General features: G+C 47.3%; 1 protein-coding gene across 1 annotated transcript in view; it reads right to left on the bottom strand.

The window, feature by feature from the left end:
* LOC144509701 (myoferlin-like) overlaps positions 1–12,449 on the bottom strand; it is a 182,650-nt gene that overhangs the window by 150,123 nt on the left and 20,078 nt on the right. Inside the window, exons 6-9 of the mRNA XM_078238482.1 lie at positions 11,110–11,264; positions 6,468–6,596; positions 2,838–2,900; positions 179–229 (exon numbers count right to left, since the gene is read on the bottom strand). Coding sequence (XP_078094608.1) covers positions 179–229; positions 2,838–2,900; positions 6,468–6,596; positions 11,110–11,264 — 398 coding nt within the window. The remainder of the gene's footprint in view (positions 1–178; positions 230–2,837; positions 2,901–6,467; positions 6,597–11,109; positions 11,265–12,449) is intronic.

Raw genomic sequence — 12,449 nt, 5'->3', positions numbered from 1 at the left:
AAATATCTTTTAAATCTTACGAGATTTCCTTTGCAATGTGAGTTCGGGCAGCATGGTAGGCAGTCTCACTGTACATGTGACTTTTCCCACTGGGCAATCCATAAGTAAAGGTGTTTTGTTAACAATTTATACTGTGTCTGGAACATGCGTGGCCTCAAATCGATGTGAAAAGACTCACCTTGAAAACGCCAATCATGGAATCAGATCGAAGTGAGCGCGAATTTAACACCTTCAGAAAAGAGGGAAGAATCTGTGAGGATGAAAGGCAATGACTACTCTCAGAGCTCAAGCGCTGGTAGTCCTCAGCTCTGTACCTGCTGCACAACAGAGGGCAGAACTACCTGAGTTCACTGTCGTAATCACTGAAAAAGAACATTTGGACACGTAGAAACTAGAAGCAGGAGGAGGCCATTCGGCCCTTCGAGCCTGCTCCACTATTTATTTTGATCATGGCTGATCATCGAATTCAATATCCTGATCCCCCCTTCCCCCCAATATCCCTCGATCCCTTTACCCCCAATCTAATTTCTTCTTGAAATCTCACAATGTTTTGGCCTCAACTACTTTCTGTGGGAGTGAATTCCACACATTCACCAGCCTCTGGGTGAAGAAATTTCTCCTCACCTCAGTTTTAAAAGGTTTACCCCTTATCCTCAAACTATGCCACAGTTCTGCATTATAATGTCTCAATGGTTAGGTGGATTGGCCATGCTAAACTGCCCTTATTTTTTGCTCTGTTTCATTTCTCAGCTGGTCTATGCTGCAGAGAAACTCTTTGTTCCAACCAATCCTGCTTCTCAAGTTTCTGTTCGTTCTGCTAGATTAGCACGGTCTAAAATGAAAAGTGCTTTTGCAGAAATAGGTTCGGAATTTGCAACTTTGAAACGGTGACTGAATTATGTGCGCGTGCCTCAGTCAAATTATAACCTCTGGCATAATTGGTCTGTATTCCCTGCGTGAAGTCCCATGGGCGATTACCAAGAGCAGGTACAGCAGGCAGTAAAGAAGGCAAATGGTATGTTGGCCTTCATAGCGAGAGGATTTGAGTATAGGGATAGGGATGTTTTGCTGCAATTGTATAGGGTGTTGGTGAGGCCACACCTGGAGTGTTGTGTGCAGTTTTGGTGTCCTTATCTGAGGAAGGATGTCCTTGCTATAGAGAGAGTACAGGGAAGGTTTACCAGGCTGATTCCTGGGATGGCAGGTCTGTCATATGAGGAAAGACTAAGTCGGTTAGGATTATATTCACTGGAGTTTAGAAGAGTGAGAGGGGATCTCATAGAAACTTATAAAATTCTAACAGGGTTAGACAGGGTAGATTCAGAAAGAATGTTCCCGATGGTGGGGGGAGTCCAGAACTAGGGGTCACAGTTTGAAGATAAGGGGTAAACCTTTTAGAACTGAGGTGAGGAGAAATTTCTTCACCCAGAGGGTGGTGAATGTGTGGAATTCACTCCCACAGAAAGTAGCTGAGGCCTAAACGTTGTGTGATTTCAAGAAGAAATTAGATTTCGCTCTTGGGGATAAAGGGATCGAGGGATATGGAGGGGGAAGGGGGGGAATCAGGATATTGAATTTGATGATCAGCCATGATCAAAATGAATGGTGGAGCAGGCTCGAAGGGCCGAATGGCCTCCTCCTGCTTCTAGTTTCTATGTTTCTATGTAACATGGAGTTACTGTTCATCGAGACATTACAATGCAGAACTATGGCATCCTCTCCAGAATATACAAGTCATAAACTCTTACAGCAAAGCCTTGGAACCATTCAGCCCATCGTACCTGTGCCAGTTCTTAGAAAGATCGATCTAATTAACACTCAGTCTAAGGACAACTAGGGATGGGCAATAAATGCTGGCCAGCCAGCAACGCCCATGTCCCACGAATGAATAAAAGAAAGAGTTCCAGCTCATTCCCATTTGCTGGGTATGAAAGTTATTCCTCACATGCCCCCCACCATATGTCTCACCCAAAATCCTAAATCTGTGTCCCCGCCCCCCCGCTCCTTGTCCCATCAGCTAATGGGAACAGCTTTTCAATGTTGACCTTATCTAAACCTGTCATAATCTTGTACACCTCCATCAAATCTCCCCCTCAATCTCCGGCGCCCCAAGGAGAACAACCCCAGCTTCCCCAGCCTTACCTTGGAGCGAAAACCCCCTCGTCACTGGAACCATTCTCCCTCTGCACCCTCTCAAGGGTCAAAAGCAAGAACCCGGTTCGATTTTGGTTCTCCCTCCTTCAGCCCAGGGATTTGGTGGTGTTAAAATGATTTGCAGTTTCAGCAAAGATTAGGTTGTGGGACAGAATTTGAACGGGCGAAATTTTGTCGAATGTGCAGACAATGCCCCGTTCCATTCCCTGCTGATCATTCGGCCCATCGAGCCTGCACCAACCACAATCCCCACCCAGGCCCCATCCCCGTAACCCCACGTATTCACAGACCAAATCCCCCTGACACTAAGGGACAACTTAGCATGGCCAATCAACCTAACCCGCACATCTTTGGACTGTGGGAGGAAACTGGAGCACCCGGAGGAAACCCACGCAGACACAGGGAGAATGTGCAGACTCCACATAGACAGTGACCCGAAGACGGAATTGAACCTGGGTCCCTGGCGTTGTGAGGCAGCAGTGCTAACCACTGTGCCACCGTGCTGCCCCAATGATGAGTGAGGAGGAACCAGGGTCCAGATACTGAAGCAGTTTCAGAGTGGGACCAGGCTTGTGTGCAGCATAAACACCAGCACGGACCCAAAAGGCCTGATTCCGAGCCGCAAGTTCAACAAATCTTTCAACTGCAGTCCCAAGAGCAGTGTGAACCCTGAGTTAACCTACCTGCAGGTGTATAAGCGTGTTGAAGACCTCACTTGGGAGCTTTTTAAAATTCTGGAAGAAAATCTGCCGATACAAAAAAGCAGCATTAGTCGCTTGGTCACACGGAACTTGAACATTGCTTAAAAAGTGACACACACTGCCAAAGCTTTTCATCCTGCACTCATCAGGACAAACGCAAATCTCAGACAAATCGCAACAATTTGTACTACGGGAGAAAAGGGTGCTGATTGGTCGGCACGTCAACTCTGATTGGCTGATGCGTCGCCATGGATAAGACAAGGGCCCGACTTACAAGATGACTGATATGGTCAATCTGTGTGGAACTGTAGGAATCCCAATTTGTTGACTGGTGAAGGTAGGCTTGCGGTAGAAAGATAATAGTGGGTAAACCATTAGCGATATAGTGAATGGGCAGCACTTGCTGTACAATCCTGACTGCTCCAACAGTAGCACTAACTACCAAATGAGGATAATCAGTCGAGCTCATAACATGGTTTATTTACACTTGCTAGAAGTGACATACACCCATACACAGTTCGCTGCAAACAAAAGGACGATGTCCAAACCTAGTGCATCTTTTGAAGTACCCGGGAACCTGGGGAGATAAGAGTTCCTCATTGTTTTCTCAGAGAAGCGTGACAGGGTCCAAGGAAACTACAAAAGTTTAAGAAGCCCACCAGCAAAGTCTACGAGAGAAATCCAGTTCTGGTTTTAAAGATGTCCATAGCCAAAACAGTGTTATTTAACCCTGATAAATGTGAGGTGATTCATTTTGGTAGGACAAATTTAAATGCGGATTACAGGGTCAACGGCAGGGTTCTGAGGAATGTGGAGGAACAGAGAGATCTTGGGGTTCATATCCACAGATTTCTAAAGGTTGCCACTCAAGTGGATAGAGCTGTGAAGAAGGCCTATAGTGTGTTAGCTTTTATTAACAGGGGGTTGGAGTTTAAGAGCCGTGGGGTTATGCTGCAACTGTACAGGACCTTGGTGAGACCACATTTGGAATATTGTGTGCAGTTCTGGTCACCTCACTATAAGAAGGATGTGGAAGCATTGGAGAGAGTGCAGAGGAGATTTACCAGGATGCTGCCTGGTTTGGAGGGCAGGTCTTATGAGGAAAGGTTGAGGGAGCTAGGGCTTTTCTATTTAGAGCGGAGGAGGATGAGAGGCGACTTAATAGAGGTTTATAAGATGATGAGGGGGATAGATAGAGTGGACGTTCAGAGACTATTTCCTCGGGTGGAGGTAGCTGTTACTAGGGGGCATAACTATAAGGTTCATGGTGGGAGATATAGGAGGGATGTCCGAGGAAGGTTCTTTACTCAGAGAGTGGTTGGGGTGTGGAATGGACTGCCTGCTGTGATAGTGGAGTCAGACACTCTAGGATCTTTCAAGCTGTTATTGGATAGGCACATGGAGCACACCAGGATGATAGGGAGTGGGATAGCTTGATCTTGGTTTTGGACAAAGCTCGGCACAACACCGAGGGGCGAAGGGTCTGTTCTGTGCTGTACTGTTCTATGTTCTATGTTATTACTGTCTACAACAAAAAACAGACAATGCGGGAAAATCTCAGCAGGTCTGACAGCATCTGTGGAGAGAGAATAGAGCCAACGTTTCGAGTCTGGATGACCCTTCGTTAGAGCTGAGATTTTCAGCATATTTCTGATTTTGTTTCAGATTCCAGCATTGGCAATACTTTGCCTTTATCTTGTTATTACTATCTAGTTTACCAAGCCGTATTTTATACTGAACTAGACCTTTCCACTTTGCCGCAGTTTGATGGGTCTTGCTGTTTTGTTGACTTATTTCCATGTCCCAATTCCTTGTACCCTCACTCAACAACATCCATCTCAGGCAAACTTCAGTTGGAGCACAGCCTTCTGTAGCACTGTGTGAGATCTCCAGCACCCTTTTTGTGTGACAAATACTTCCTTGCAGCGGCTCTGAATGGGCTAGCTCTAATTTTAACGTCCCTTCACTCTGGACTCCTCTTACGAAAGGATAGTTTATCCCTGCCGACCCAAGTGAATCTCCGAATCGATCTTGGCTGGATCTCCCCTTAGCCCGCTTGGGCCATCTGATCCAGCGTGGTTTTATTGAACCCCCCACCGATGGTGTGACCACTGCCACCAGTCAGGTAACATCCGTCTGAAAGCTTTCAGAGACGGACACCAAATCTGATCCCAGGTAACGTTCACCACTGCTGGCCTGACACAAACAAACAACTGAAGTTGTGTTTCCCTTGCTGAAAGGTGGTAAAAAGTCTGGACGCTGAAGTTCTTGAACGCCACCTCCTATTGCTACTATCTCTTGCCACAACAACACAAGAGTAAACATGCAATGAAATTGAGAAGGAGAGACATCATAGAATCCCGACAGTGCAGAAGGAGGTCATTTGGCTCATCGGGTTTCCACCAATTCTCCGACAGAGCATCTTACCCAGGCCCTTTCCCCGTAACCCCACATATTTACCCGACCAATCCACCTAACCTGCACATCTTTGGACACTAAGGGGCAATTTAGCATGGCCAATCCACCTAACCTGCACATCTTTGGATACTAAGGGGCAACTTAGCATGGCCAATCCACCTAACCTGCACATCTTTGGACACTAAGGGGCAATTTAGCATGGCCAATCCACCTAACCTACACATCTTTGGACACTAAGGGGCAGCTTAGCATGGCCAATCCACCTAACCTGCACATCTTTGGACACTAAGGGGCAATTTCGCATGGCCAATCCCCCTAACCCGCACATCGTTGGACACTAAGGGGCAATTTAGCATGGCCAATCCACCTAACCCGCACATCTTTGGACACTAAGGGGCAGCTTAGCATGGCCAATCCACCTAACCTGCACATCTTTGGACACTAAGGGGCAATTTCGCATGGCCAATCCCCCTAACCCGCACATCTTTGGACACTAAGGGGCAATTTAGCATGGCCAATCCCCCTAAACTGCACATCTTTGGACACTAAGGGGCAATTTAGCATGGCAAATCCACCTAACCCGCACATCTCCAGACTGCGGGAAGAAACTGGAGCACCCGGAGGAAACCCACGCAGACACGGGGAGAACGTGCAAACTCCACATGGACAGTGACCCAAAGCCCGGAATTGAACCCGGGTCACTGGCGCCATGAGGGAGCAGTGCTAACCCACTGTGCCACTGTGCCACTGTGCCACCCCATAATCATTCTGGAAAGAAGATAGGGAACGAATAGACTCTGACGAAGCCCAGTACTCTGCTTCATAAAACTGGTAAACAGGATGCAAATGATTGACAATCGAATGAACTCAGCCTGACAACATACGATCGATGGACTTTAAAACAAAATGCAGTGTAAAAGGCCTCTCATTTCTGTTCTGTACAGTAAACAGATCAGCATTTTGTAATGTATTGTAATTATCTGTATGCTCATAATTGTACCAATCTTATATTATTTTATGCCTGATTTTAATGATTGCCTCTAACTCTGTTCTGAATTAGGATGACTTGTTTTATTAGTCGCAGCATCACAATTCAGCACTGGCCACCATGAAGAATTGTCAATCAATGGATTATCTATCGACCCAAGAGAGTTGTGAGTCAGCCTCTGCAGCATAAAGACAGGTGTCTCTTACCTCGTCGAAGACAGGGTTGTTACCCCGTTTGATTCGTGTTCGGAATACAGCATCGCCCACGTACACCTTCACCACGGGCCTGATGTTCCCACCATACAGCTGACGGCCCTCGATAACGCGGACTCGAACCTAACGACAAGGAAAGGTCACAACTGGCTCCTTTGTAGCGTCGTCCAACCGCTCGGCCCATTGTGCCGGCGTTGGCTCTTCGTCATGGCTGTTCAGTTAATCCCACTCCCACCTCTTTCCCCATATAAGAGTTTTCCTCTCGTCCAGATTCTGCTTCTACTACCCTTACAGACAGCGCCTTCCAGATCACAACAACATGCCATTCGTAGAGTCCCATCCGAAGTCAACGGGGATGGCGTAGAAACAGTCGACAGTCTCAAGTACCTACATGTCCAGATCGCCAACAACCCGTCCTGGTCCCCCCCATGCCAACGCTACAGTTAAGAAAGCCCACCAATGCCTCTACTTTATCAGGAGGCTAAGGAAATTTGGCGTGTCCGCTCCAATTCTCACCAACCTTTACACATGCACCATAGAAAGCATTCTTTCCGGATGTATCACAGCTTGGTATGGCTCCTGCTCTGCCCAAGACTGCAAGAAACTACAAAGGGTTGTGAGCATAGCCCAGTCCATCACGCAAACCATCCTCTCATCCATTGACTCTGTCTACACTTCCTGCCGCCTCGACAAAGCAGCCAGCATAATCAAAGGCCCCACGCACCTTGGACATTCTCTTTTCCACCTTCTTCCGTCAGGAAAAAGATACAAAAGTCTGAGGACACGTACCAACCGACTTAAGAACAGCTTCTTCCCTGCTGCTGTCAGACTTTTGAATAGACCTACCTTATATTAAGCTGATCTTTCTCTACACCCGAGCTATGACTGTAACACTACATTCTGCACCCTCTCCTTTCCTTCTCTATCAACAGTATGCTTTGCCTGTATAGCGCGCAAGAAACAATACTTTTCACTGTATCCCAATACATGTGACAATAATAAATCAAACAATACTTTTCACTGTATCCCAATACATGTGACAATAATAAATCAAACAATACTTTTCACTGTGTCCTAGTACATGTGACAATAATAAATCAAACAATACTTTTCACTGTGTCCCAGTACATGTGACAATAATAAATCAAACAATACTTTTCACTGTGTCCCAGTACATGTGACAATAATAAATCAAATCAAACATCAAAATCAAGACACGGAGCTTTTCTTTACTGAGAAAGTTTATTCACTTTGTTCAGTCTCACCTCTCTCCTCTCACACCAGTGCCCCAGCTGTCCCCTGCTGATAAAGACTCCAAATATTTAATTAAACAACTTCATTCATCGGTGTATCTTCACAATATCATTATAGCTTCTTCCCTGCTGCCATCAGGCTTTTGAATGGTCCGACCTTATATTGAGCTGATCTTTCTCTGCACTCTAGCTATGACTGTAACAGGGAATCGAACCCGGGTTCCTGGTACTGTGAGGTACCAGTGTTAACCCCACTGTGCCACCCCATCTGAATTGATCTGAATTGTGGCCTGAGCTCCACTTTCCTGCATGGTCCCCAGTCCGTGACCTTTGACTCCCTTGTTAATCAAAATGCCAGCCTCTACCACCCTCTGAGGTAGAGATTTCCGAAGTCTAATGATCCTCTGAGAGGGAAAAAATCCTCCTCGTCTAGGGAATGAACCCTTGTTCCGAAACTGGCTCCAGTTCTGGATTCCGCCATGAGAAGAAACATCCTCTCAGTATCCACCCTGTCAAGCCCCTTATGTTTCAATAACATCATTCACCTCTCTCTTCTGAACTTTGAACCTTTCCTCATATGACTACCTCTTCAGCCTGGTGAACCATCTTGGAACTGCTTCCAATGCAAGTATATTCCTCTTGGAAGAGGCCAAACTCAACAACGTATTCTGGATGTAATCTCACTCAGGTCCTGTACAGCTCAGCAACACTTGCCTACTCCAGAATGTAGTAAGAAGTCTAACAACACCAGGTTAAAGTCCAACAGGTTTATTTGGTAGCACAAGCCACTCACTTTCGGAGCGCTGCTCCTTCGTCAGGTGAGTCAAACCTGTTGGACTTTAACCTGGTGTTGTGAGACTTCTTATTGTGTTTACCCCAGTCCAATGCCACCATCTCCACATCATTACTCCAGAATGGGACAGACGACCAGTTAACTGGTTTTCCCGATTGATTGGTTGAAGGGTAAATGTTGGCCAAGGCAACAGATGACATGCTTAACAATCAGACTTTGACTCCAACTTTATCATCCTCTCAATACAAGGCTCTCAGATACAGGATTATCTCGATTCAACCAAGTCTCAGCTCACACCATTCAGTTGAAAGTCTTTCAAAGAACAAAGTCTAGCACAGGAACAGGCCCTTCGGCCCTCCAAGCCCGTGCCGATCATGATGCCCTAATTAAATCTGCCCTTACTCGGTCCGTATCCCTCTATTCCCTCCCTATTCATGAACCCATCCAGATGCCTCTTACATGTTGCTAATGTTCCTGCTTCCACCACCTCCTCTGGCAGTGCGTTCCAGACACCCACCACTCTCTGCGTGAAAAACCTCCCCCGCACATCTCCCTTAAACTTTCCCCCTCTCACCTTGAACCTGTGCCCCCTTGTAATAGACACTTCCACCCTGGGGGAAAAGCCTCTGACTATCCACCCTGTCTGTGCCTCTCATCATTTTATAGACCTCTATCGGGTCTCAGCCTCAGTCTTTCCAGCGAAAGCAATCCCAGTTTATCCAACCTCTCCTCATAGCCGACGCCCTCGAGACCAGGCAACATCCTGGTGAACCTTCTTTACACTCTCTTCAAAGCTTCCACGTCCTTCTGATAGTGTGGCAATTCCTCGCCGATCATTCACTCTTCCATAAGAACATAAGAACATAAGAACATAAGAAATAGGAGCAGGAGTAGGCCATCTGGCCCTTCGAGCCTGCCCCGCCATTCAACAAGATCATGGCTGATCTGAAGCGAATCAGTTCCACTTACCCGCCTGCTCCCCATATCCCCTAATTCCCTTATCGATCAGAAAACTATCTACCCGTGATTTAAACATATTCAACGAGGAAGCCGCCACCACTTCAATGGGCAGAGAATTCCAGAGATTCACTACCCTCTGAGAGAAGAAGTTCCCCCTCAACTCTGTTCTGAACCGGCCCCCCCTTATTTTGAGGCTGTGCCCTCTAGTTCTGGTTTCCCTTCTAAGTGGAAAGAATCTCTCCACCTCTACCCTATCCAGCCCCTTCATTATCTTATATGTCTCTATAAGATCACCCCTCATCCTTCTAAACTCCAACGAGTACAGACCCAATCTGTTTAATCTCTCCTCATAAGCTACACCCCTCATCTCCGGTATCAACCTGGTGAACCTTCTCTGCACTCCCTCCAAGGCCAATATATCCTTTCGCAAATAAGGGGACCAAAACTGCACACAGTACTCCAGTTGCAGCCTCACCAGTGCCTTGTACAGTTGCAGCAAGACCTCCCTGCTTTTATATTCTACCCCCTCGCGATAAAGGCCAACATTCCATTCGCCTTCTTGATCACCTGCTGCACCTGCAGACTGAGTTTTTGCGATTCGTGCACAAGGACCCCCAGGTCCCTCTGCACAGTCGCACGATGTAATTTTTCTCCATTTAAATAATATTCCAATTTACTATTATTTCTTCCAAAGTGGATAACCTCACATTTGCTAACGTTATATTCCATCTGCCAGATCCTCGCCCACTCGCTCAGCCTATCCAAATCTCTCCGACAGTTTTAAACAGGGCAAATTCAGCAGCTAAATCGCTCCCTTCCCAGGATGGGTCCAATATTCCCAGCGCAGTTCCTCACGTTTCCGACCCCATCCCCGAGCGTCACGTGAGCCCTGAATGCAAGTCATTGTAACTGACTTTTTTTTATTCATGCAATGTGGGCGTCGCTGGCTAGGCCGGCATTTATTGGCCGTCCCTGAGGGCGTTTGAGAGCCAACCACGTTGCTGTGTGGATCTAGAGTCACATGGACAGAAAGAAAGTTTATTTATTCGTCACAAGTCGGCTCACATTCACAACTGCGATGACGGTACTGTGAAAATCCCCTAGTCGCCACACTCCGGCGCCTGTTTGCGTTACACTGAGGGAGAATTTAGCACCTAACCAGCACCGGAGCACCCAGAGGAAACCCACGCAGACACGGGGAGAATGTACAAACTCCACACAGACAGTGACCCAAGCCAGGAATTGAACCCTGGTCCCTGACGCTGTGAGGCAGCAGTGGTACCCACTGTGCCACCGTGCCGCCCCACAGGGTTCCCAGACAGGGCAAGGATGGCAGATTTCCTTCCCTAAAGGACATTCGTGAACCAGATGGGTTTTTACAACAATCGGCATTGGTTTTGCGGTCATAATTCAACTTTTAAGTCCAGGTTTTTTTTAAATTAAAATTTCTGCCGAGTTGGGGTTCGAATTACTCTGGGTCTCTGGATTACTGATCGAGTGACAGTGCCGCTACCCCACTGCTGTTTCATCCCCTCTGTTTCATCCCCCAGTCACTGTGAGACTGTGCACAAGTGAACGATTCATGGTGAGGAGTTTGGCTTTCATCCACAGCTCTCCTCTCATCTGTTACCTGGAATTCCTGAGGTTTGTCCGAGAACTTCCTGGTGATCTTTGAGGTTCCCTTGAGGGAGCTGGTTTCTGGAGTCGGTGATCGCGATCTCAATGGAAATTCCTGTAACCTGGGAATGTCTGTGGTGTCGCGCAGTTCTGGATGCCCGGCTTTGCCTGAGAAGAGTACCGATTGAGTATTGTCTGGAGGGTGTACATACAGACACACACACACACACACGGACGTATACACACACACACACATGTATACACACACACGCACGTATACACACACGTATACACACACACGCACGTATACACACACACACACATGTATACACACACACGCACGTATACACACACGTATACACACACACACATCTCTCCCATTAGGAAGAAAGGAATTTACTGATTCAAAGTGTCGGACTAACGACAGAATGAGTCATGTGGACCAGTGGTCAGCACCGCTGCCTCACAGCGCCAGGGACCCGGGTCAATTCTGGCCTTGGGTCACTTTGTGGAGTTTGCATATTGTTCCCCATGTCTGCGTGGGTTTCCTCCGGGTGCTCCGGTTTCCTCCCATAGTCTGTGAGATGTGTGGGTTAGGTGGATTGGCCATGCTAAATTGCCCCTTAGTGTCCAAAGATGTGTAGGTTAGGTGGATTGGCCATGCTAAATTGCCCCTTAGTGTCCAAAGATGTGCAGGTTAGGCGGTAGGGCCATGCTAAATTGCCCCTTCATGTCCAATGATGTGTAGGTTAGGGGGATTGGCCATGCTAAATTGCCCCTTAGTGTCCAAAGATGTGCAGGTTAGGTGGATTGGCCATGCTAAATTGCCCTCTTAGTGTCCAAAGATGTGCAGGTTAGGTGGATTGACCATGCTAAATTGCCCCTTAGTGTCCAAAGATGTGTAAGTTAAATTGCCCCTCAGTGTCAGGGGGATTAGCAGAATAAAAATGTGAGATTATGGGGATAGGGCCTGGGGTGGGATTGTGATTGTTGCAGACTCGATGGGCCGAATGGCCTCCTTCTCACGGGACGGATTGAGACACGGTCATGGCCAGATGGCATGGGCACTTCCACGGGACTAGCACCGGAGATTGAATCAGGTTTGAGAGTAATACCCTCCGGCTTTAGTCAGGCCAGTTAGTTAATGAAGGGGTTAAAATAACATAAAAGGCAGACCATACGCAGGCTGGGTCACCACTTTGTGGAAGCACGGCCCTGAGGTTCCGAGTAGCCTGTCATTTTAATTTTCCACTTTGCACCCGCTCTGGCATCCCTGTCCTTGGCCTGCAGCACTGTCCCAGTGAAGCTCAAGGCAAGTTTTCCATCAGGCACCCAAGCCTTGCTCAAAACCGA

Source organism: Mustelus asterias, chromosome 22 (genome assembly GCF_964213995.1).
Source record: "Mustelus asterias chromosome 22, sMusAst1.hap1.1, whole genome shotgun sequence".
Classification (NCBI taxonomy): Eukaryota; Metazoa; Chordata; class Chondrichthyes; order Carcharhiniformes; family Triakidae; genus Mustelus; species Mustelus asterias.
Note: the sequence above shows the minus strand (reverse complement) of the source record. Positions and strands in the feature narration are given on the sequence as shown.